General features: G+C 52.9%; 1 protein-coding gene across 1 annotated transcript in view; it reads right to left on the bottom strand.

Annotated features, from left to right (window-relative positions):
• The window catches only part of PACS1 (phosphofurin acidic cluster sorting protein 1), a gene marked incomplete at its 5' end in the record, with an annotated part of 139826 nt that overhangs the window by 5717 nt on the left and 109541 nt on the right, over nucleotides 1-24568 (bottom strand). Inside the window, 18 exons of the mRNA XM_082660889.1 lie at nucleotides 14-56; nucleotides 2230-2272; nucleotides 2685-2787; nucleotides 3417-3527; nucleotides 3662-3816; nucleotides 4489-4595; nucleotides 5296-5400; nucleotides 6702-6837; nucleotides 6975-7090; nucleotides 8703-8783; nucleotides 13257-13350; nucleotides 13712-13872; nucleotides 14666-14725; nucleotides 17259-17339; nucleotides 17434-17525; nucleotides 17763-17907; nucleotides 20306-20431; nucleotides 21567-21656. Coding sequence (XP_082517015.1) covers nucleotides 14-56; nucleotides 2230-2272; nucleotides 2685-2787; nucleotides 3417-3527; nucleotides 3662-3816; nucleotides 4489-4595; nucleotides 5296-5400; nucleotides 6702-6837; nucleotides 6975-7090; nucleotides 8703-8783; nucleotides 13257-13350; nucleotides 13712-13872; nucleotides 14666-14725; nucleotides 17259-17339; nucleotides 17434-17525; nucleotides 17763-17907; nucleotides 20306-20431; nucleotides 21567-21656 — 1849 coding nt within the window. The remainder of the gene's footprint in view (nucleotides 1-13; nucleotides 57-2229; nucleotides 2273-2684; nucleotides 2788-3416; nucleotides 3528-3661; nucleotides 3817-4488; nucleotides 4596-5295; nucleotides 5401-6701; nucleotides 6838-6974; nucleotides 7091-8702; nucleotides 8784-13256; nucleotides 13351-13711; nucleotides 13873-14665; nucleotides 14726-17258; nucleotides 17340-17433; nucleotides 17526-17762; nucleotides 17908-20305; nucleotides 20432-21566; nucleotides 21657-24568) is intronic.

Genomic DNA, 24568 nt, shown 5'->3' with positions numbered 1-24568 from the left:
GCCCCAGGCTCACCTGTAGTGGAAGGAGAGTCTTCGACCAGACCCACCTTCACCACCTGGGAGGGAGAAGAGACGCCGCATTAGATCCTCCTACCAGAGCTGGACGCGCTCTGATCAGCTGGAACCAGCGGCCACCACCGCACACTGTTGGATCGTAGGCTTTAAGACTCTGCCGATCCCGAGCAGACCGGATAGTTAAAGAGATGTGAAAAAGCCCAGCTGCAAACAATGAGTCAGGGGCACAGGAGACCTGCAGCTCTTCTCTGGGGATGCAGGCAAGGCCACCTGGAGGGTGGGAAGCACTTTTGTGTCCTGATTTCATTTCTTCTAAGACCACTTGGGCAGGAGGCTGTCGTCTCATGTCAGAGAGAGGGGAGGACCGGGAGAAAGCCTCGGCAGACAGGAGCGGGGTGCGGCGGGGGCTTGGGGGGGCGCGTGTGCTGTGCCAGGCCCAGCGAACAGCTGGAACACGCTGACGTGCTGGGAGCAGGCCCCTCCTTTCCAGACTTCCTGGAATCTGGAGGAACACCAATGAGGAGGGGGTCCCCAGTACCGCCGCTCCCTCCCCGCAAGGCAGTGGTGTCCATTTCAGCTCCCCAGAGAATTTTAGATTCCTCTGAGAGAATTCTGGGAAGGACAGAAGGGGGCCCTCCCGTGGCCAGCAAAGGGCACAACTAGAGACAGACCATGAAGGTCAGGGCTGGGGCCTGAGGTGACAGGTGAATCCCAGCACCCTGCAGAGGCACAGCAGGGCAGGGAGGTCATGGAAGCTGGGCCCCGGGGACGGTAGGGAGCAGGGGTCACACACGGATCAGAGCACAATGCTGCCCTTCACTGAAATTTGTTCCCGATCCTCTACACATCCTGATTTTAATTCCCAGAAAGTAACACATCGATACCCTGAACTTCTGGACACGACTCCTCTCCCCTCGCTCCTCTGGCATTGCACGAGGCTGCCAGCTCCTTTGTTTGTTTGAATTTTTAATTTTTTCTATCCCTCTGTCTTGCTGCGAGGCTGGAGTAGGCAGTGACCCCCAGCTCCATGAAGACCCCACAGCTCCACAAAGACGTGGGTCAGACTGCCAGCCTCGGCTACGGGCCACGGCCCCGGGCCTCCGGCGGGGCTGTGGGAGCAGCCCCAGTGGCTAATGGGGACTGACTGGACCAGGCAGACAGGAGGCTTTACGGAGGATCTCCCCAGGATCAGGCCTCTCCCAAGATCTCTCGAGACGCCCAGGGTCTGGGACGAACAGAGAACAGGGACAGCGGGAGCTGGGCCCCTCACCCGCACATGCCCCATCTCCCCTAGAAGCTGGGAGGATCCTCAGGGAGACTGTAGGAAAAGATACCAGCTGGTCTGGAAGAGAAACTCAATCGTCTTGCACATGGAAATGAGAGTTCCCAGCCACGCGTCTGTGTCGTGCTTTGGCCCCGGGAGGGCGTCGGCTCTGTCCCTTCTGCGCTCCCTCTCTCGGTCTGTCTCTGCCTTGTGGCCTAGGCCTTTGTGCAGCAAAGGCCGGTACCACCTGACACCAAAGACACCCAAGAGGTTTTCCTTTTATGTTCAAGATCCGCTCGTGTAGAGACTCTGCCTTGACTAAGCAGGAGGAGGAAAGAGCCTCTTCCGCTTGGTGTCCACACGACTCTGAAGGCTACCGACTCCTCGGACTTCTACGAATATCATCTATCGTTATCCGCGAGGCAGCTTTCTGTTCCCTGGAGCCTGTAGAACCAATGCCCTGGACATCACTCCCTAGGCCACGGCGCCAAGTTCAGCGCCTGGTGTAATAAACGTGAGATAGCCGTGGTGAGCTGGGGATGGCCCCTGATCGGGGAAGGACACTGCAAGGGACAGCTCGGTGCCTGTCCCAGCCTGGGGCTCCCTCACCTCGGCACTGCTGACGCTCGGGGCTGGATCACTCTCTGTCGGGGGCCTGTCCTGTGCCCTGCAAGATGGTTAGCACGTCCCTGGGCTCCACCCATGAGATGCCGGTACCACCCCCATCCCCAGCTGTGACAGCCAAACTTGTCTCCAGACCAGACACTGCCAGATGTCCCCTGGGGGCAAAATCGCCTCCGGATGGGAACTGCTGTCTAGATGAGTCTGTGTGTGTGTGTGTGTGTGTGTGTGTGTGTGCGCGTGCGTGCACGCGCACGTGTGCACGCGCAGGACAGGAAGGCCAGGAGAATGGGTGGGTGGGGTACGTAGAACAGGGGAGTTGTACTCACGCCAATGAAGGGGATAAACTTCTGATACGAGTCTTCATCAGGGCTGTTGGGAGAGACAGGAAAGCTTTACAGTTGGGGGGTGAGACTTTGTGGAGAGATGGGGACACAAGCTTTCCATGTTTTACTGTGGCTTTAAGGGAGTCCAGACACTACACAGCATCTTCCCATGGCGCCTCCGGATGGCGCGAGGAGCCACCAAATGGAGGCAAAAGCTCCGATTCTGCACACTCTACCACTGCTCCCGGGTCTGTACTGAGGGGCGCCCACACGGGTGGGGAGGCCCAGGCAAGGAAGGGAACGCCTTGGGGGGAGGCAGCAAAAAACACTCTCATATCCTCTTGAGTTCTTACCAAGGGAAATGGGGTGGGGAGAAGGAAAGTATGAAAAAGCAAAGGAGACCTAAGATTTATCTAGCCCACCCAACCTGTTTTTAAGAAACCCCTCGGTCAACTTACAACTTGTGCCTGCAGGTCAGCATGGCTTCCGCCACGGGCAGCTGGTGCGTCACGCCCGCGCCGCTGACGTACTGCATCACCCGCCCAACCACGTCCAGGTGCTCTGCAGAGAAGTCAAGAGACAAACGCCGACATTTCAGCAAGTGAGTCCGAAAACCCTCTCCGAGAGCCCCCTTCCTGCGTCCCACCAGAAGACCCCAGGAGTTGAGGCAGAGAAAGGGCTCTGAAGACCCACTGGCTTGAATCTAACGAATCCTGGAGCAAAGAGCCGTCCTCCCATCCGATCTGCGTGCTGTCCTCCCCAGCCTGCCCCTCCCGGGCTTGGCTCGCCCCGCCTCCGTCTCTACTTGCAGCAACCTTGGAACCACTGCAGCAGCCTGCCCTCGCCATCCAACGTCTGCCCGGCACTCCCTGCAAGGCCTGTGGGAGCACTGACCACCTCCCGGCCCCGCAGAGCCCAAGCTCGCGCCCATCCCTGCCACCTCTCCTCTGTCTTTCAGGCGCGTTATTCATATTCCCTGCCCCCCTCACAGCCCTCGTTTCCAGCTGTGCAGAGCAAATGGCAGAGACTAAACACATCCAGAGTGGAAGGGCTGCGCTTAATGGGCCTCCTTTTAATAAGTACTGAAAAAAACGAACACGCCACAGGGAGGAGAAGCGGCACGCCCCTCGCCCCTGGCTCTCCAGAAATCAGGCCACATTCTGTCTTGGTCCCTTACGAGGGGCCGTTACCTGACACCGGGGGCTCTGAGCGGTTGAACAGATCTCTCCAGCCGGAATCAAGGAAGATACTGCTATACCTACTGTCGACGGAGCCCAGGTACTTGGCCACCGGGTGAGAACCTGGTAGGTGGAAACCAGACAAGGAGAGCTGGTGAGGGGGTGAATGATGGCCCAGCCTTCGGTCTCCCTGCCCAGGAGGGCAGGGACCCAGCGCCACCACCCCGCTTCAGGAGTGGGCCCTGCTGAGCCTTTACCGAGGGGAATGATGAGAAAGCGCATGTAGCCCAGCCAGTCGGAGGTCTTGCTGGCCAGCGACTTGACGAAGAAGCGGAGGATGGAGCTCAGGTAGCTCTGGCCACCCACCGCTGCCACCTTCACCGGCCTCGGCATGGAGGAGTTGCAGTTGCAGCTGGGAAGCAAGGGGAGAGGCACAGCCAGGTCAGGTGGGCCTGCGTCCTGCTCAGAGGAAGGCCCCAAGCTCAGACTGCACTTGATCTCAACAGCCCACGGGGAAAAGCAAACCAATAAACAAAATAATACAGGGAGAGGCAATAAACCACAGTGCTTTCGCAAACAGAGAGAAACCCAGGATCAGAGAGGACAGGGAATTGTCTAGAAGGAAGGCAGAACTGGCGGAGGCTCACGGGGAGACAACTCAGCAGCACCCTGGGGTTGGCGGTGGGCATGAGCCCAGACACCCGGGAACGCCCACAGCTCCTTCCCACGGAGGGAAGACCCCGACTCTGGGTAGTCGGAGGGACGGGAGTAAAAGGTCTTGTAAAACCCTGGGCTCTCTCTGCCCGGCCTTCTTCGTCATGGGCTTAAGAAGAGGACGAGGCAACTCAAGGTGTGGCAGGGGACCAGGCGGGGAGGCAGGCGGGCAGGAAGGTGACATTTTTACCCCAACCCTCTGGGGCCAGCAGGGGCATCAGAACACCACGGTCTGACGCTGCCCAACCAGGTACCAATTACGAATTCTTGGTCTGATAAGGCCAGGAGGTCCTCTCACTGCTTAGAAATCAGGGTGGGAGGATGAGGTCAGAGGGAACCCCAAAGGGCAGGAGAAGAGCCGAGCCCTTACTAGCGCTGGATACGGGTGAGCAGGGCGGACAGCACGGCCTGGACCTCCACCGTGGAGCACGTGCACACGACGGGCTTCCGCTGGTCCTGGAGCAGCTCTGCCACGTACTGCGTGGGGTGGGGGAGGGAAAGGAGCAGGGACACAGGTGAGGCCACGCAGCAGGGGCACTGCCTCCCCACAGGCCAAGAGGGCAGCGAGGCCCAGACCGAGCTGCAGGGCCCCATCCTCTGTCGTTCAGATCACAGCCGGGCAAAGGTCAGGCTTCCGGCAGCCAGCGAGGAGAAGGTGGGGCCGGACCCCATGTAGATGGGCTCATACGGAAACGTGGGAAGACCTAGGGCACATTAGATTCTAACGCGGCCTCTGTCGCCCACACGCTAGGTGGTCCCGGGATCTAACCGGGTGGACGACGGGAGCGGGAGGGACAGGGGCCGCTGTTGCCCTGCCCCTGCCGAGCGGACTTTGTGGAAACCAGGGCGCCTCTGGCATCTCACAGCACTTGGTGCTCCTCGAGGCACCTCCCTTCCGGTATGCTGCCTGAGACGCAGGGCCAGGAAGGCGGGCATGACAGGTGATACTACCGTGTTTTTAAAGCTGAGGAAACCGAGGTACGGAAAATCGGTGATTTAAGCCCCACAGGTGGGAAGACGACGGGACTGGGACTAGAGTCCAGAACTGTGGGCTAAGTTCGGGGCAGGGGGGCCTGAGAAAGGGGGGTGATTTCCTATTTCCCCACACCTTGCCTTTCAAATCTGTCTCTCGCTCCCCAGAATCTCCTCCACAGCCCTGCGACCTTCGACACTTTACCTGGCCCTGCCAATCAGCGGTGCTCACAAGGATGACGTTTTCTGGGAGGGCTGCATCCGACACCAGGATCTGATTCAGTTGGTCATATACCACCTTTCTTGGAATCTACAAGGACAAAAGCGTCTGTTGGGCAGTCCCCAGGGAGCTTGAGGGGAAGGCTGAGAATTCCTGGGGCAGGGGTGTTCAGAGAACAGCTACCAGGGACTTGTGCGGGAGACCCGGTATCCCACCGGCCAGAGCATAAGGGGAAGGAAGGAGGGGGATCAGGAACAAGCAAAGCGAGGCCGCAGAACACAGGCTGGTGCGCCAGCGGCACAGCTGGCCGTCCTGCCAGAGCAGGAAGGGCCCCGAAGGGTAATGAAGCAGGGCAGCAGGAGAGGAGGAGGAGGACGACAGCAAGCAGGCGCTCACAGGATGGAAAACGAGGGCAACGCCGGGGAGAGAACTAATGAGAGCAGCAAGGAGGCTGTGTGGGGAGCTCCCCCGGCACAGCGAACAAAGGTATTTCAGGAACAGTGATTAACAAGAAGGACAATACCTCGCCCCAGGCACCAGGCTATTCTAGTCCCGGGTTCATTTTCAGGGTTCATTTTCAGCTATAAGAGCGTCAGCTCAGAAAGCCACATGGACACAAACTTCCCTTCCAATGATAGGTAGCAGGGAAACGAACAGGCCTGCTGTTGACCTCAGGAGAGCAGGAGGTCTGTCGGGGGAGAATCCTTCCCCCGGAGACTGACCTTCAGAGGGAAGAGGACTCCCGAGGGCCAGTTCCTTCTGTGCCTGCCCCAGCCACTCTTAGGTCTTTCAATCAAAACTTTTTTTTTTTTTTTTTGGCGGTACGCGGGCCTCTCACCGCTGCGGCCTCTCCTGCTGCGGAGCACAGGCTCCAGACGCGCAGGCTCAGCGGCCATAGCTCACGGGCCCAGCCGCTCCGCGGCATGTGGGATCTTCCCGGACCGGGGCACGAACCCGTGTCACCTGCATCGGCAGGCGGACTCTCAACCACTGCGCCACCAAGGAAGCCCTCAATCAAAACATTTTAATACTGTTGACGTGCCAGCTTGAAACCACTCTAATTGGCCCACAGCAGCACTAAGGGTATCAGAGCTCAGAGCAGACGTCCCGTGAGAGCCGATGGCTGCTGTCCCTAGAACCACTGTCCCCGCACAGTCTCCACTAAGGTCTGATGGAGGCAGAACGAGCCAGAGTCTCCTGCTCCGTCCCCGGCTCCCCAGCAATTCCTCAGCAGTAGCAAATAACAAGCATGCTAGACTTCCCCCTTTAGGTCTGCCTTCAAGACTTTATTCAGAGCCGTTCAAAGTACTCCCCGCTCCTCTCCACCCAACCGCCCAAGGAGACAACGGAACAGAGACCAAGGTCCAGGGGCGCCCGACAGGCCGGGGTACCTGCGTGCTGTGGCCCAGGTCTGGGGACCGCTCGCTGTCGGAGCTGTTGGTTCTCTCGCTCAGGGGCTTGGAGAGCTGCCGCTCCTTCAGGGGAGTGCCCCTCTTCTGCCGGGGGGTGTGAACCCCGTCCATTTTGCTGCCACAGACGTGGAAGGAGGCGGTTAAACAGCCCCCTGGCCCAGAGCCATGGCCTGCCCCGCTTCCTGAGGCCCCTCCTGCTGGGCTTCCCTCGCTCTACCCGACGCTTTAGGAGCTTCTTCCAACCCTGAGTACCTGGGAGAGGCAGAGCCCTGGAGGTCCGTTTTACTGGACTTCATCGGAGTTTTGACTTTCTCTGGCACAATCAGACTTGCGCTCACGTCTCCAAACATGTCCTGGTCAGTGATTTCCTGCCACGGAGGAAAGGAAGCAGTGAGGGTTACTTCCCCTTGGTGACCACGGGAGCCTCGTGGTTCCTGCCAGGGCCCATGACCGTCACGAGAAAGTCAGTCCCTTGCTCTCTTTTCCGGGAAGCACAGGGTTCTACAACTCCCTCCCCACCCGACGAGGACACCGTGACTGTTTAATTTAGCTGAGTGCACCCGCTGTACCAGGCACCATCTCCTGCTATTCAATCTGTACCCTACATTTATGAACTGACAGCCCACAAGCCTGGGCTGATGATCTAGCTTCTCTAGGTGGGAAGGAGAGTGTTTCACTCAGGAAGTGACATGACTGGAACTTCATTTAAAAAATAAAAATTTATTTATTTATTTTTGGCTGCGTTGGGTCTTCGCTGCTGCGCGCGGGCTTTCTCTAGTTGCAGCGAGCGGGGGCTACTCTTCATTGCGGTGCGCGGGCTTCTCATTGTGGTGGCTTCTCTTGTTGCGGAGCACGGGCTCTAGGCGCACGGGCTTCAGTAGTTGTGGCTTGCGGGCTCTAGAGCGCAGGCGCAGTAGTTGTGGCACACGGGGCTTAGTTGCTCCGCGGCGTGTGGGATCTTCCCGGACCGGGGCTCGAACCTGTGTCCCTTGCATTGGCAGGAGGATTCTCAACCACTGCGCCACCAGGGAAGCCCCTGGAACTTCATTTTGAAACGACCGCTGTGCAGTATGGGCCAAAGTGGAAGATGGGTTACTCGGATTATGGGTGAACTACAGTAATGTTGAATCCAACCTAAGGGTTTGTCAGACACCAGACCCTTAATGCAGCATTATTTACTATAGGAAAAACAGCCTGAAACAATTCCTCCTCGGACCCCATTCAGCTAGCAGCTCCCACCGTAAGGCGGATGTGCAGCACACCCCCAGATGGTATTCGGTCAAGTTCTCTGTTCCCTCCCATGTGCTGGGCCCGGCCTCCAGCCCCACCGGCTGAACTGTGGCAGAACCTGCGGGCCCAGCTCAGACGCCCTACCCCCAGGTGAATGGCTCTGTCCTTCCCGGGCCCCACAGAGCCTCTGCGCCAGGTGTGCCCCGGCTGGCTCTCCTCCCGGAGGTGGATCCATGGTGTTCTCATTTTTGCACCTTCAGTGCTCAACACGTGTATGTGTGTGGAATTTCAACCTGTGTGTAATTAAATTGGGCAGCCCAGCCGATCCACCCCACGCGCCCCTGAGCAGCTCCAGCATCTCTTAGCGGAAGGAGCTGACTAGTAATCACTTGGAGACTTAATGCTGTGGGCTGTCTGGCCATTGTAAAAGCAACCTGGAGGAAGGGATGGTTTTTCGGGGGAAGATACTGGTCATCGTATCTGAGAAGTAAACGAGGGTGACAGATAGTGAGAAATTATCTAAATTATCTAACTAAAGGGCAGAATGGGGACACTTCTAGTTTGCTAGTTTGGGGAACAGCGTTATGTTCCACGGGTAAGGATGCTGGGAGGAAGGGCACGCAGGACATTCACAAGTCCACAGAGTTAAGCCAAAGTTTCAGGGTGGTCGTCAGGATCTTTCTGCCTTTGTTTCTAAAGGTACCAAAGACTATTTTAAACAGTTGAAACAGGAGCCCAAACCATACATACCAGAGTGTCTGTTTCAGTCAAGCTGTCATCTTGATTTTTAATCCAAGCAGATTTGACTTTTTCTAAAGCAGCCAATTCCATCTGCAAAAATTGTAATAATTAGTCATCATCAATCCAAATAACCACCACTCTAACCTGTTTTCTAGGTCCCTTGGAAGCTTAAAATACTTTCACTTAATCTGAAGACCTCATAAAATCTTTGGGACTTTCACCTTACTAGGAGCATATTTTAGTGAAAAATGAGGTTCGGAAAGGTCAGTTATTTTGCGATCATTAAATTAATAACAGCGAGATGCGGAACCCAGAAATTCTGACTCTCACAAGATGTCACCAGGAAAGAGAAGCTCAACGTTCAGATGGCATGGCTGTGGGATCTGTCAGTCTTAACCCTGGATTCGGTAAACACCCTTGCCCAGGAGGGGCACACAGGGCCTCTTCTGCTGTCAGAGTTGCTCAGAAGAAAGGGGAATCTCAGAGTTCACGTCTTTGATTTCGAGACTAAAGACATCCATGGTAGCCAAATGCTTTTTGCTTGGTAGAAACATCTGGAAAACCCTCAAACAGAATATACTAAGCCATTTAGGTGTGAAATAATTCTCCCTTTGTCCCCAACTTCTATTGGCATTTCTCATAAATATTAAAAAAGGACTTTGCAAATACAGATACATAACCAGATTTTTCACACTTGCTAATGCTGCTTCTGGCTGTGCAGACACCAATGTCAAAATCATAAGCAGTTGTGGGTTGTGGATCTTAGCTATGGGGAAGGTCCTGGCCTCAGTGGGTCTCTGGTTCTTGTGGGGAACCAGGGAATCAGAAAGGATCAAGGATATCCCACCTCCTCCCAATGACCCAAAGCCTTTTCTCTGAGTACATAACAGAGTACAGAGAAATGGCCTAATAAGCTCAAGGGGCCACTCAGCAAACCAATGAACAAGGACCACAAAAGTAGGCCCACACCATACGCTAAGCCAGGGTTTCTCCGCGTGGGCACCGCCGACATCTGGGGCGGGTCTTTCTTTGCTCAGGATTTGAGCTGCATCCCTGCCTCCACCCACTAGATGCCAGGAACAGCCCCTTATCCCCTATCACCCCCGCTGTGAGAACCCAAAATGTCTCTAGTCCTCGCCAAATGTCCCTTGGGAGGCGAAATCACCCTTGGTTGAGGACCACTGCTCTGAGCCGTCTGCAAAACTAACCTAACACACTTTATCCAGACCCTGTGACCCCTGAGGGGGAGACGGTTTGCTCAGAGCCGCGCACAGCAGGTTGCCTCCAGATTGCATCGCTAGCTCATTTACACACTGTCTGTATGAATAACCGATGATAACAGAGTCCACGCTCCCAGAGAACTCTTCATCAGACTTAAGACTGAAGATGGTTTCACTCAATTTGGGACCTCAGCATGACAAGTGAATTAAACACGTTTCAAAGAGAAGGAATCGGGGCGATAACACCATCCTGCTGGAAGGCTCTCAGGCAGCAGCCCTGTGGTCAGCCCTCCGACAGCAGAGCAGTGTTTCATGGCACAGCGCTGTGCTGAGCTGTGCCGAGCGCTCTAAGGTGGACTCGGGGTGGGGCACCTGCGGGCTGTGCACTGACTCTTCTGCACGTTTCAGTCAGCCCCACTGGGAGCAAACTCCCGATTCTCCCAGTTCTTCTTCCTGCTTCTATAAATATTTTAGGCTTTTCTCACCCCAGCAGCGCAGTAGCTGTGTTGCCTAACTGAGTGGCTCTGAGGCAGATGTGGCGGTGCAAGGCGCTGTGCCTGGGGGCGACGCTGGCTGCTGCTGCAGGGGGTGCACGTGCTTGTGTGTGTGTGCGTGCGCACGCGCGTGTGCGCGCACGTGGAGGGGGCAGAGTGCGGTGGCACTTTAGGCTCTCAATTTTACGAAGTACTGGTCTCTAGCACCACTAGTTACAGTGCTGTGGAATTAGCAACTTTTAGCAGCAGGCAGTCCTGGCAGAAAGTCTCCATCTCTTGGCCGCCCCAACTGAAGCGCTGTCGGGGCCCACTGTTATCAGCTCCAAGAACAAAATTATGTTGCTACTGTGTGCTCAAGTCTTGGGAAAACTCAACAGCTGTAATAATCTGTATCAGCAGAAATTCCTTCTGGTTCTAGGGATAAAACTGAATCCTCTGAAATTTGGGGAACAAAAAGGAAGGTTAAGAAAAATAAATGAATAACAAGGCTGGGAAATCAGGGAAGAGAGGACAAGAGCTGGGCAGCATGTGCACGCCCGCCTATGGGTGCACCATCCCCGTATGTTTTCCCTAATACGTTTAGAAGTTCTCTGTGTAAGAGCACAGCCTCGCTCTGTAGTTTCCAAAGTGTCTTTCATGCTAAAGGATTCCAAAGTTCCACACCCACATCAAGACATATGGGGCTCTTCAAAATAGAAATATCACAGAGAACCAGCTAAGTCTGAAATCTGGCCCAGGGAACCAGAAATTTGAAGAACTCACTAAAAAGACATCTAGATTCTATCAATCTCAGGAGTCCAGAACTGGCACGGCTCTCAGGGTCTGTAATAACAATGGCAAAGCAGCTTCCATTTACTGATGCTCCCCATGCCGTAAATCAATCCAACCATCAATCAAGCACCACGCTGGAGGCTTTCGCTGCATTTTTGCACTGGATCTGCACACTGCCCTGTGAGCCATGTCCTTTTTACATGCAATTTGTAGATGAGGACACGAAGTCTGGGTAACTGCCCAGATCACACAGTCAGTGCAGTGATGGAGTCGAGATTCAAACCCAGAAGCCTGACTCCAGAGCATGTGCTCTCAAACCAGCCCTACCCTGCCCCAAAGAAATGTCTGGCCTGAACAGGGATCCTTAGGCCATCACACTGTAAAGACTGATACTCCATTGACTTTTGAGCTAACTGGGCTCCGGACCAACTCCTTTACTTCACAAATAAGGCACCCGAGGCCCAGAGCATCAAGGTGATGTTTCTCTTTAAATTTTGTAAGCCATGCAGCTGAGACTAAATGTAGAACCTACAAATTCTATCAACCCAGAAACAGCTTCATTAGTAGAGAGCAGTTTCTCTTACTGATTTAGTAACGACGATCCCTAAAATTTATTGAGCGGTCACCACATGTTAGGTGTCACGCTTAGCATTTCTCGGGTATTAATCTCATTTAAAATTTGATTGCATTGTGTTACAGTAGGGCCCTTGTTCTGCATTCCTAGGACACCGTAAGACAGTCCTCCCCTGGCCAGGTCCCAGGTTTCTCTCTAGAAGAGTCATCCCTTATATTTATACTTGCTATGGAATCTGGCTCCAGGGGCCAATGATCTGTCCACGTGGACAGTGATGCTTCAGCAGGGCCATCCAGCAGCCCCCTGTGAGAACGAGCAGCCCCAAGCCACATCCTGAGCAGAACTAGTCAGGTAAGGCCTCCTCAGCCCCGGATCATATGAACCTGGGCTGGAAAGGCTGAGTGTGCCTGGTCTGCAAGTGGCGGGCCTGAGGTTTCTCGGTGGAGGGATTCTCGGTGGGGGCTGCCATTTCCCATCCCACATTTACTCGCTAAGGCCACGTGGTGCCGCTGTTCTAGGGCTGGATCACCCTGCTGCGCCTTCAGGAAGGAGAGGGATTACGTGGACGACAGCGCCACCTGGTGGCAGCAGGCAGTCCATGAGCTGACGGTCCGCAGACACCTGGGACCGGCGGCAGGCAGCCCTTCCATAGACAGCGCTTTTCAGGGGATGGAGAGCCTCACAGGCCTCAGGTCGTTTCCTCACAATTAATACCTATGCACAGGGTGAGTTTTATATTCCCTCTGTTAAAGCGGCAAGAGCAGAAGGACTTAAAGGATTCAGTTTTCTTGATCTACAGAGAAGACACTGGGCTTTCAAAGCAAACCGAAAACCACTAAAATCAGACACGTCATCCTGCCTTTGGTCATAAACAAGGGGGAGGGCAGCTTCCTAGGGCCCGAGGCGGGTACAGCATCAACCCGGGCCTCTGCCCCTGATCCACTGCTGGGGAGAGCCTTCCCAAATAGGGACAGAGCGTGGTCCTGGGGTGATGCGGGGCTCTGGGGTGCTGCAGTAGACAGCTCCTTTTCCCTCTGGCTCGCCAGGCAAAATGGAAACCAGCCCACCGAGTTCTAAATTCTTCGAGGGCACTGCTCACTTTCTGAATAAAGCCCATGTAATTTCTCCTGAACAGACCTTGGGGCCTTCCTGCCCCTTTGCATCCACCCTCTCCCCAGCCTGGATGCAGAATCGCCACCACTGGTCGGGCGCCACACTCCCAGCTACCGCATGACGGGCGTTAAGGGAGAGGTCTTGAGGCACTGCGTGTTCCGGGAGGGAAGGCGCCAGGTCATGGCGGGAACAGACCATAAAGAACACCTGCCTGGCCACAGCAATATCGTCAGAGCACTAAGAGCCCAGCAGGACTGAGATGACAACTGAGGCTGAAACAAGATGAGATGGCCCATAGGTCCCAAATGAGCCAGGAGCACAGGGCCCAGTGTTAAGCCCTGACTCTCCCCTGGTCCCACTCCCACACCCCACAGCCATTGGTCTTGCTCACAGGGCTGGTGGTGTCTTTGCCGAGGCTGCCCTTGCTGTTGAGGCTGCCAATCTCCGTCTGTGAGCTGGACTGCGACATCCCCTCAAAGAAGGGCCTGTGGCAAAGAAGCACAGCCAGGGTCAGTGGCCGCCAGGGCCCAGAGCAGCAGCTCACGGACAGCCGGGCAGGGCTGGTGTTCAAGAAAGAGCGACAACCCGGGCTTCGAGGATGCCGGCGAGGAAGGACACAGCAGAGGCTGGACCAGTAGGGACCTGGACCGAAGGACTTCAGGAGAGTCCTATCGGGGCTTTTGTCGGTTAGAGGCTAAAGCAGCGAGCTTTATCCAGACGGCAGGCGGTTCAGAAGGGGTGAGGAACCGAGATTCCCGGGTAATGGTTGGCGGGGGGTGAGGGAGGGGAGTCTAGGAGATTGCCATGGCCTAGAGAGACAGTGTGACAAGGGGGTGCGGGCCTCACTTGAGCTTGGGCTTTGGCGTGCTAAGGATGCTCTCTGTCTCCTCCATCTCGGGACCACTGTCGCTGGGATTGTACATCTCCAGACTGTCATACAGCTCGTCCAAGTCTTCTTCCACTTCTCGTATCTGTTCTCGGGATACGTGTTCCAGCCCAAAGCCCACCTGTGGGAGAAAACAAAACCTTGGAGTCTGGGGCTACCCCTATTAACAACATGGCAGACGGGAAACTCCTTCCTCCTGGGCAGGCCCCACTGGCTTCCCTACCCAGTCCCCTTAAGGGACGTGCCATAGTTTCACGCTCATCAGGGTGGTCTTGGTGTGCTGTGATTTGATCCTGAGGGCAGGGACGTGGTGAGGCCACCGGCCCCGCTCAGAGCCTCCCTAGTGCTCCCCACTAGTGCCCGGCATCAGGAAGAAGAGTGGGGTTCAGACGGTACTTCTCCCGAGGAACTGGCGCAGGGAAACCCAGACGCCTGGGGCCCTGGCGGGCTCATGCTGGCCTCCTCTAGAGCCCGCAGGGGACAAATCTCCATCCCTGACAGTCCACTGAGAAGAGAGCCCACGAAAACTGGCTCTAGGCCTGCGAGCCCAGGGAAGGCACTGCTGCTCTTAGCGGCCAGTCCCTGACGCCATGGAGGAGGCCCCCACCTCACAGGCTGCTACGCACGATGTTCCCCTCGGGGCAGGAGGGAAAACTGAACGATAGCAACTGGATCTGTGCTGGACACCCCACACCCGGAAGCTGGGCAGAAGCATGTGCCCCTGCTTCGAATACCACGGAACCTTGGGTGCTACGTGTAAATCTTTCCTTCTCTTCTCAAGTAGCGGAAAGCCCTCCTTTAGCGACCCCCTCACGTGGGGCTCCTGGAATCTTGACTCCAGATTGTGCCCGAGGAATGAGGGTGAAACTCTGGGAATTCTACTCACCATCCAGCTCGGGAGTAAGGGGTCGTACCTCGTCTGAAACTTTAAACCGCTTCAGGAGGGCCACAAACTTCTGTTTGATGTTAGGTTGCTGTAGGGACAAAGCCACAGGAGTCCTCAGCCAGCAGCCCAGTCGGCAGAGTGACCGAGGGCCGGCTTTGGTGAAGAACCGGGGCCACGCCCCCAGCCCAGTAACTGCCCATGGTCACCTCCCGCTCATCCCTTTCTCTAGAACTTCAGAACGACGGTGAGAGCCACCTGTATACACACAGGCTCCTCAAACTCGAGGTTTCCAAAACAGAGCTCACCCTCTGCGCTGTGCATTCCCCCTCCTGGTCACCCAGGCACCGAGGAGTCCCCGAATCTGAACCCGGAGTCTCCCCTGACCCCCAGCCCAGGGGTGCTGCCTCCTACCCTCTTGTCCACCCGAAACCGCACCGCTTCCATCCGGCCTCCTTCCTCGTCCCTCTCTGGGGCCACCAACCGCCCTCAACTAGCTCCTCCCACCCCACTTCCAGTCTCATTCCCTCCAGAGTCCACTGCGACTGTTCCACATGCAGATCTCACCTCGTCACTCCCCAGATGCAAGGCCTTCACTGGCCCCAGAGCCTCAAGAACTTCGGTGTCACCCTGTGTCTGCTGAGGGCTGGCTCTGCCTGACCCTGGCCTCACCCACCACCCAACTCCTCACACCCCACTTAGGTGGGAACTAACTGCTTACGACTTGGCACCCCTCTGGGCCATTTACATAGTAACTTCTGCCTTGACTAAACATGTCCCCAGATCTACTTGGTGAAGTTCTATTTACTCTTAGAAAACCCATCTCCTGGCATCTTGCCCGCAAAGCTGTCCTGCTCAGAGCCGGTCACTTTCCCCTCAGGGCCATCGCTGCCCCTGACGCAGAGCTCGTCTGGCGCCTGCCCTACGGGGTTACGGTCACTTGTGTAGATGTGTCTGTGTCACTGGACACTGTGAGCTCCCTGACGGCATGGACCGGGTCTTCCTTCTCTCTACGTGTCCAACCCCAGGCACGGCGACTAGCTTGTGGCCCTCAGCACCTCCTGACTGGATGACAGACTCACCGCCTGGGGATGGGGGAGACTAACTTGTGGGTGAGACTGAGCGGGGCCTTCAAGAAAGGGCGGGGCTCCCCAGGGTGGAAGGGCACCCACAGCAGAGGAGGAACGAGAGCCACAGCGACCGAGACGCAGAAGACGCTTCAGAGAACGCTGAGTCAATTAACACGTCTAGGACAAAGTGCTCTTGGTAGGGAGAGAAGGATTCGTGTGCACGGGAGGCAGGAGTGAAAGGACAATCACTCTGGAAATCTGATTGGAAAGTGCCTGCAGTTAACACAAAAAATAAAAACACCTTTCGGGGAGTGAGTGGGTGTCAAAGGAACACTGAGCTCTGGTCGTATAACCAGTGAAGCTACGGAGGCGACCACAGGAAGAGGCGATTTATATAGCTCCAGGGGGCACCTTTGGGAAGAAAACGGGGCCTCTTTGTGGTTACAGCACAGGAAAAAGAAAAACTTAGCAGAAGAAGCCACAACAGAGAGCGACCTCCAGCCTCTGCCATCATCAGAGCACAGGGTGGGCTGGAGGCCAGGATGGGCCCTACCCGGCCTAGGAGCGCCTATCGAGGATTAGAAGCCTGAGGACGATGAAACAGTTCAAACGCGCTCTAGTCATCATCCGGTGGGGGAACCAAGGCCTCAGCCTTGAGGATTTATTATACATTGAAGCCCAGGGATACCCAAGGATGCCTGGAGAGAGGACAGCGTGTTTCACGGTGGACCAGGCTCAGATACGACAGGTTCGGAAGGTCTGGCCTCCACTTATTTCACTCCTGAAGGTGACGGGAATCTCTGCTCTTGGGGTCCCTGGGCTGCTCTGCGCTAGAGAGAATCAGGATGCCTCTGGGGACAAATGAAACTGTGAACTTCTCTTCCAAAAAGCTCCTGGCACTTTTGACTCCCCCGAACTCTGGCACGGGAACCCGAGAATAGGTCAAAGTTAACCTAGAAATTCGGGTATTAAACGTCTCAGTCCAGGACTCTAATTTCACCAAAAGTAGTGACTCCTGAGGAGATCGCGTGCAGGAGACACAGTCTAAAGGCCTCTGGTCTCTAAGGTTCTGGGTCCGTTAAGGCAGGCACTGTGTCGAGCCCACAGTTCCAAGCGCTAGCCTACTATTTCTGGGTAAGTTCAACAAATGATTCCAAATGGAGATGCTCCTAGAGAGGACTGGACTTATCTGTGCGGTGGACAGTACGAAACCTGAAGTAATCACCTGGAGAGGGGAGGGAGGGTGTCTGAGGGGTTCTGCTCCCCAAGGAAGCATCTGTTCCAAAGTCTACAACAAGGTTTCTCAACCTTTCTTCTATCCTAAGATAACCTGAAGAATATAACACGCTCCTATCAGGAACGCTGGCTCTCTGCAACAGTGATGCTTAATTAGCTGGTGGTGGAGGTGGAGGCACCAAGGGGTGTATCACAGCCTTGAGGGCATGGCCCTGTGCAGATGTTAAAAGGCCCCCAGGAAGTCTGAATACACCACTCCCATCCTACCCCCAGATTGCAAATCTCTGCTAAAACATTCCCCGGACCTTGGAGGCTCACCCTTGTGATGGCAGACGTTGAGGTTAGTTTCCTCCGGGTCTTCTTTACTTTCCGAAGATCCTCATCTTCATAGAACAGGTCCTAAGTGGGTAGGGGGATGGAATGAGGTTAGGAAACCCTAGGAAGGTCTGTAACTGCTTCTCGGCCGCTTTATTGAGGGGCTGTGGAAAGTTACCTGCCCGTGTAGTGGGTCATCACTGCCTTCCTGTTCTGATGAGAAACTCTCCTCCTCTTCCTCAGAATAATTGTCAATATCAGGAGAACGGTCTGGAAACAGACACCTTAATAAGATGACCTCGCAGGGCGAAGATCTGGTCTAAGAGGCTTTGGCTGGCTGGAATCATGCTCTCCTCAAGTGGAAACGCGGCCGGGGTGGAGGAGAGGGCCCCGACCCCCTTTCATTTCCAGGGAGCTCTAAGCTCCTCTTTCCTAGGAACGTGTTAGGCTTTCCTGGGATGGAGATCAGGTGACGGGGAGGGCCTCCCAACACCGCACATGTCCTACCAGACAGCTTGGATTTGATTCCTTCATGGTCAATGGGCTGGCTGGACAGGGAGTAGATCTTTATTTCTGCCACAGGCACGGAGACATCCTTCACGTTGCTGTGCAGGCCGAGTACCAGGGCGCCTTCGTTCGGGTGCTGCATCACCTATGAGCACGGGGTGGCCACGGACACACCTCACTACGGACAGTGCCGCAGAGCAGCCCGTTTTCACAAATCCCAACGGACAGGCGAGCCACTGGGAACAGTGTTCTGCTAACACATTTTCTTTTTCACTATCTTCCAGATTCAAGACTACCATTCTCCTATTGCCTGTCTCACTTTACCTTTTTTTTTTTCCCTTTTTGGCTGTGCCACGCGGCTTGTGAGATCTTAGTTCCCCCACCAGGGATTGAACCAGGGCCCACGCAGTGAAAGCACGGAGTCCCAACCAATGGACCGCCAGGGAAGTCCCCGGTCTCACTTTAAAACTACCTCCTGAAGTGTCAGCCACGGGTCAGGCCACGTGCTTAGAGATAAAAATCAAGGCCTGAGATTGAAAATGACTGCTAATCTCTAGGACTGCATTTTAGTTTAAGTCTTTCACAGAGAAACTAGCTCTCAAGGCTGTGCGAGGCTGGCCTGCAGACCGTGGCCACCTGTACCAGGCCACCTGTGCCAGGCAATAAGGGCTTGACACAGCTGGCAAAACGTGCCATCCACATACTTCACTCCCCCCAGGCCCTCTTTCTGACACAAAACATGAAGAGGACAGAAAGATGGGCTGGGACTAGCTCACCTTTTACTATGGACACAAAATGTTTCTTACTTAATGTTCTAAAATACAGAAATAGGTTTTAAAATTGACTTGTGGCCCCTTTCCTCTTCCCCTTGGTCAGGGCTGAGAAGATTCACCAGGCATACAGGGAAGCCGCACAAACGAGCAAACATACTGAGAAGGGAATTAAAAACGTGAAAAGGAGAAAGGCTAGAGGAACCCCAAAGGTGCTGACTGGAACTGACTGGAATGTGAGCTCATGATCAGATAGATACCGACGTGGAAACAGGTACGATGTGTATGTATATACACGTGCATATGCATGTGTACACATGTATTTCCTAGCTGCATCTGCTGAGAGGGAGGAGAAGCAATGATACCCCAGTTGGGAAAACGAGCACCTCTAGCATCCAGATCTGGGTTTCTAAATACCATTCTCCACTACAAGGAACCAGGGCTCTTTGGAGGATCAGTTCATTCTGAGGCTGGGTCAGGGAAAGTACACGATGAGCCTGTAATGTTTTGTACCAGAAAGTAAAGAAGCACGTAAAGAACGATGAGGCATATAAAAAAGGATACAGGAATCAGCTTGAAGGGGCTCTTACTGGCCAAATTCGAGAAAATTTGAGCATCAGAATAAATAATGATAGTAGCAGACTAAACCCCACTGAATTAAACAGGAATCCACAGACCCATAACTGATACAAAGAAATGAATCAATCAGTAAGTGGGGAAGAAGGGAAAGCTGTATCTTACAGCAGACGGCCAACTAATAAATAGAGCAGGAATGGTGGGATTGGAAATTCACTGTCTGGCAAACGTCCAAGTAATGACTGATTCCGGTAAGAATCATTAATAGAGGCTAAAACTACTTGGTGAAGATATGAGGGGATAAGAAACTGTTATATAGTCTCAAAATATCTCCTCCCTATAAAATGGTTTTTTTTCCATTGGTAAGAACAAAATATGTATTACTTAACTTTATACTGGAAATCCTGGCACACACCATCTTAAATAAACCAAGCGATAAGAGTTAGCCTCACCAGTAACGGAACAAATCAACACAGAGTGCTGCCTGCATGATTGCTTGCAATAATTCTGCCTAAAACGCAGAAACTGAATGTACATCTTCAGAAAACATCAGACAAATCTGAACTGAGGCACATTCAATAAAGAGCCTGTACTCTTAAAAAATGTCAAGGGCATGAAAGACAAAGAAAATCCAAGGGACTGCAGGTCGAGGGAGACTAAGGAGACAAGAGCTAAGTGCAGCCCTTAATCCCAGATGAAACCCTGGGCCTGCAGAGGACATCCCTGAGTCGCTTGGCATGACCTGGGTGGGGACTGCGGGTTAGATGGCAACCCTGCGTCGGTGCTACTGTCCTGATCTTCATGGTAGACACAGTACGCATTAACTATGTGTGATGGGGCACCAGCTTACTTTCGGTGGTTCAGAAAAGAAAACAACATGCATAACGCGTATGTAGGAGAGAATAATAAGGCAGATGTGTTAACACTGAAGAATCTGGGTGAAGGGTAGATGGGAATTCTTTATACTATTCTTACAACTTTTCTCTAAGTTTGACATTTTTTTAAAGGTTCAAGAAAAAACTTTTCATGAGGGAGAAAGTTCTCGATAAAAAGAAGTGCATCCTGAATTTCCAATAGAAGAATTAATTTGTAACACAGAATAAAACACCCAAACAGCAGGCTGGGAAAATCACTGGCTGGGCCGTTGTCTCTCGTAGGCTCCGAAAGGCTGACTGTCCAGAGGCCGCCCTCTCTCACCTCTGCCATGTTGATGAGCCCCACGGCCAGGGTCTTATAGCCCAGGATGGTCCGGTTCTTATAACGCTTTCTCCTCTGCAACATGATCTGCAGCTTGTTGGCATCTCGCTTCAGGAAATGAGGGTACTGCCGAGCACAAAACAGAGCCGAGCACAGTTAATCAGCAACTGGGTCCTCGGTGGGTCTTGGTGCTGCGAGAGGATGTGCCACCTTCCTGTGCTTCACTGGCTCCCAGCTGCACAAGGGGGTGATAGGGGCGAGGGGAGCGCCTGGTTTCCACTCTGCAGCGGGGTGGTCCACACACGCTCAGAAAACAGCCTCCTCCCTTGCCAGGTAATCAGCTGTCCGTGCACTGCAACCTGGGGTACTGGCGTTAGGCGGAGAGACAGACATACTGGGACAGATGAGGAGGAGAAGGGAAGGGATGGAGGTTGCAGTATGCAGGCAAAACAAGACTGAAGCATCCGCCTCTGCTGGGGGGCATGGCGTGGATTACTAAGGAGAGGGGGCGGGGCGAGTGTGGTGGGATGGTGGGGTTAACAGCTCTGTCTGAGGAAAAGGGGAAGGAGAATGAGAGGCAAAGCATTACATACAGGATGGATAAACAAGGTCCCACCGTAGAGCACAGGGGACTATATTCAGTAGCCTGTGATTATCCATGATGGAAAAGAATATGAAAAAGAATGTATACACACACACACATATATATATGTATAACTGAATCACTTTGCTGTACAGGAGAAATTAACACATTTTATTTTATTTTTTAGTGCTTTTCATTCATTTATTTACTTCACATCTTTATTGGAGTATAAATGCTTTACAATGTTGTGTTAGTTTCTGCTGTACAACAAAGTGAATCAGCTATACGTATACATACATCCCCATATCCCCTCCCTCTTGAGCCTCCCTCCCACCCTCCCTATCCCACCCCTCTAGGTCATCACAAAGCACAGAGCTGATCTCCTTGTGCTATGCAGCAGCTTAACACAACATTTTAAATCAACTGTACTGCAATTAAAAAAAAAAAAAAAAGAACGATTTGTGGTGTACTTTTCAGCAGCCCATCTGGGTCTCGGCGCCCTTGCTGTGGCTGTCTGGGTGATTGCTCTGGTCCTCCAGGCCAGCCACAGAAGCTCTAGGTGACTTTAAATCATTGGGCTATGGCTGTTTTCGGATAAAACAGTCTCCAGATTAGAGGACTGTTCGGGATTGGGCTGGACATGGCATATTAATGACCTAAGACTGAGCAGGCTCTCACCTGGAGGGAGAAGGTTAACTGGAGCTCTGTTTCCACCAATCCACTGGCTGGAAGGATGATCTCGTTGGAGCGAAGAATCCTTTTTGAACCCTGAAACCAAGAAAATATAGGTCAAAGCTGTATCACCAAAAATCAGACCAAAAGAAATACTGTTTGCAAACAACATCTAAACTCTACAAAGATTCTTACCAGTTCAAGTATTCCACCCGTCTTTTTGTTGTACTTGATCACAATCAAGCCACTACCATAGATGTGGTTTTACATGTATTATGCTGTCCGTTTGCAAAGGGTTTTCACATGAAAATGGTTTGTTATTGCATCTGAGTTCTCCTCTCCCACCGCTGCTGAGGGAGAGGCAGTGGTGTCGCACCCCAAGCCGTGGCAGTTCTCCCCATGGCACCTCGGCCGCCCTCCTCCCGTCTAACTGACACTTCGGCCACACTGTCCTGTCTCTGGGCATTTCCACATGCTGTTTTCTCTTCTTGGATATTCCTTCATGCTTCTGTACACAGCTAACCAACTCACCTTCCCAGTCTCAGCTTTGATATAATTTTTTTCCAGGAACTCTTCCTTTTAGTGCGGCTCCCCCCGCCCCCGCTCCTCCTGCCGTGCCCCCCAGCACCCCTGCTCCACCACACCTAATGCTGGGTTAAACACCATAGTGTTTTTAGCTCTTAAAAATAAAGTTGGGCTAAACTGTTCCTCAATGTAAAAAGAGATCAGCAGGAGAGCCTGAGGAATGCCAGTATATTTATAAAAATTACTTTAGGGCTTCCCCGGTGGCGCAGTGGTTGAGAGTCCGCCTGCCGATGCAGGGGACACGGGTTCGTGCCCCAGTCCGGGAGGATCCCACATGCCACGGAGCGGCTGGGCCCGTGAGCCATGGCTGCTGGGCCTGCGTCCGGAGCCTGTGCTCCGCAACGGGAGGGGCCACAACAGTGAGAGGCCCGCGTACCGCAAAAAAAAAAAAAAAAAAAAATTACTTAAAAAACCATTGAGTTTAATTTAACACAGTGAAGTGCCCCTATCTCCAGTATACAGATCGATGAGTTAGTAAATGTATATACCCGTGTAACCCACATCTCTATCAAGATGTAGAGCATTGTTACTACTCTGGAAAAATCCCTTGTGATGCCTCCCAGTCAATCCTGCGCTCCTGTCTCAGAGGAAAGCACTGTTCTGAGTTCTTTCACCATAGGTCAGTTTTTCCTGTTCTAAAATTCCATATAAATGGAATCATACAGTGTGTACTATTCTGGTCGGGTTTCTTTTGCCCAACATTTACAATGTGTCTGAGGTTCATACAGGCTGTTGAGTGTATCGAAAGCTTGTTCCTTTTTACTGCTGAGCAGAATTCTGTCCCATGAACGTACACATGTGATTTCTGTTCTCCTGTCACTGAACACTTCACACTTGGGGTGTTTCTAGTTTGGGACCATTATGGTTAAAGCTGCCATTCTTGTACAAGTCATCCACACAAGTGGATGTGTCTTCTTTTTCTTGGGCCGACACCTAGGAGAGGAATGGCTGGGACTTAGGGTAGACCCATATGTAGCTTCGTGAGAAACCGCCAGACTGATTTCCAAAGTGTTAGTACCACTTTCCACCTGCAGCTGCATCCGGCGTGGTCTGTCCTGGACCCGTGGATTCTACTGGCCACGTGCAGAGAGGTCCATCACTGTGGCTGCAGTTTGCATCTCCCTGAGGACTCAGCCCACGCAGCACCTTCTCAGCTGTTTATTGGTCCGCTGTAAATCTCCATTTATGACGTGACTGATCAAACTTCTTTGTTTTGTTTACCTTGTTATTCGGGCGTAAGTTTTTTATTTATATAAGAAATTGTCAGGTATATGCACCATAAATATTTTCTTGCCTATTCATTTTCTTAATAGTATCTTTTGATGAAGTATTTAATTTTGATCTGGTCAACTTTATTATTAATTTTCCTTTATGGTTAATGCATTCTGGGTCCTAGCTAAGAAACCTTTGCCTACTCCAAGTAATGAAGTTATTCTGCTGTATTAGAGTAGATATTCCACTCTGTTTTCCTTTAGGAATGAAAAAAATTTAGTTTTAACCTTTAGGTTTCTTATCCATTTCTAATTTTTGCTTTTATAAAATACAGATTTTGTATAATGCAGGAAGGAAAATCTCCTAAATGTAGTATTTCACAATGCTTTTAAAATTAGAATAGCATTATATTATGCCAATTAAAAATAATAAAGGACGCTCTGCCTCATGCGTTAGATAATGCTTTCTGTAACCTCTATGACAAACAAGAGTCTTGGCAAAGTTTTCACCTGAATTTATATAGGTAGGCTCTTAGGATTTAAGAAGTCTCTGGACAATGAATCTCAGAAATGCTGAGAATCCAAAATGTGGTTGATATATAGCAGTGGTTTTCAACTAGGGGTAGGAGACATTTGGCAAAATTTAGAGACATTTTTGATTGTTACAGCTGGGGTATGTGCGTGCGTGCGTGCGTGATATTTCTAGAGCGTAGAGGCCAGGGCTGCTGCCGACCAGTCTACGAGGTACAGCACAGCCCCACAACACTGCTGAGAAACCCTGCACAGCTGAAACCTGCTCCGTCCTGAAGACACTGCTTCCTGGGCTGACTGCTGGGCTTGGGGGTGGGGCAGGGTCCTCCTTGTTCCTTGTCAGCAGCTCCAGAACATCCTCCCTTCCACCTCCCCAAACTCCTGCTTTGAGTGGATGCCCCTACTCTAGCCTCTCTTCCTGGCTGTGGCTCTTGTCTGTACCTGCCAGCATCCCTGCTCATTTCTTGACTTTAGCTCCTCACGCACTGTTCTTTTCCCAGCACTACTCCCGCCGTAACTCTTCATGATTTCTTTTTTTTTTTTAACGATAATATAACTTACTGATGAAAGCATCCTTGTCTAAATGTCTTTATTTTTTGGCTGCATTGGGTCTTCGTTGCTGCGCACGGGCTTTCTCTAGTTGTGGTGAGTGGGGGCTACTCTTCGTTGCGGTGTGCGGGC

Source organism: Grampus griseus, assembly GCF_964374135.1.
Source record: "Grampus griseus genome assembly, chromosome: 8".
NCBI classification, from domain to species: domain Eukaryota; kingdom Metazoa; phylum Chordata; class Mammalia; order Artiodactyla; family Delphinidae; genus Grampus; species Grampus griseus.
This window is presented reverse-complemented; position numbering and strand designations above follow the sequence as displayed.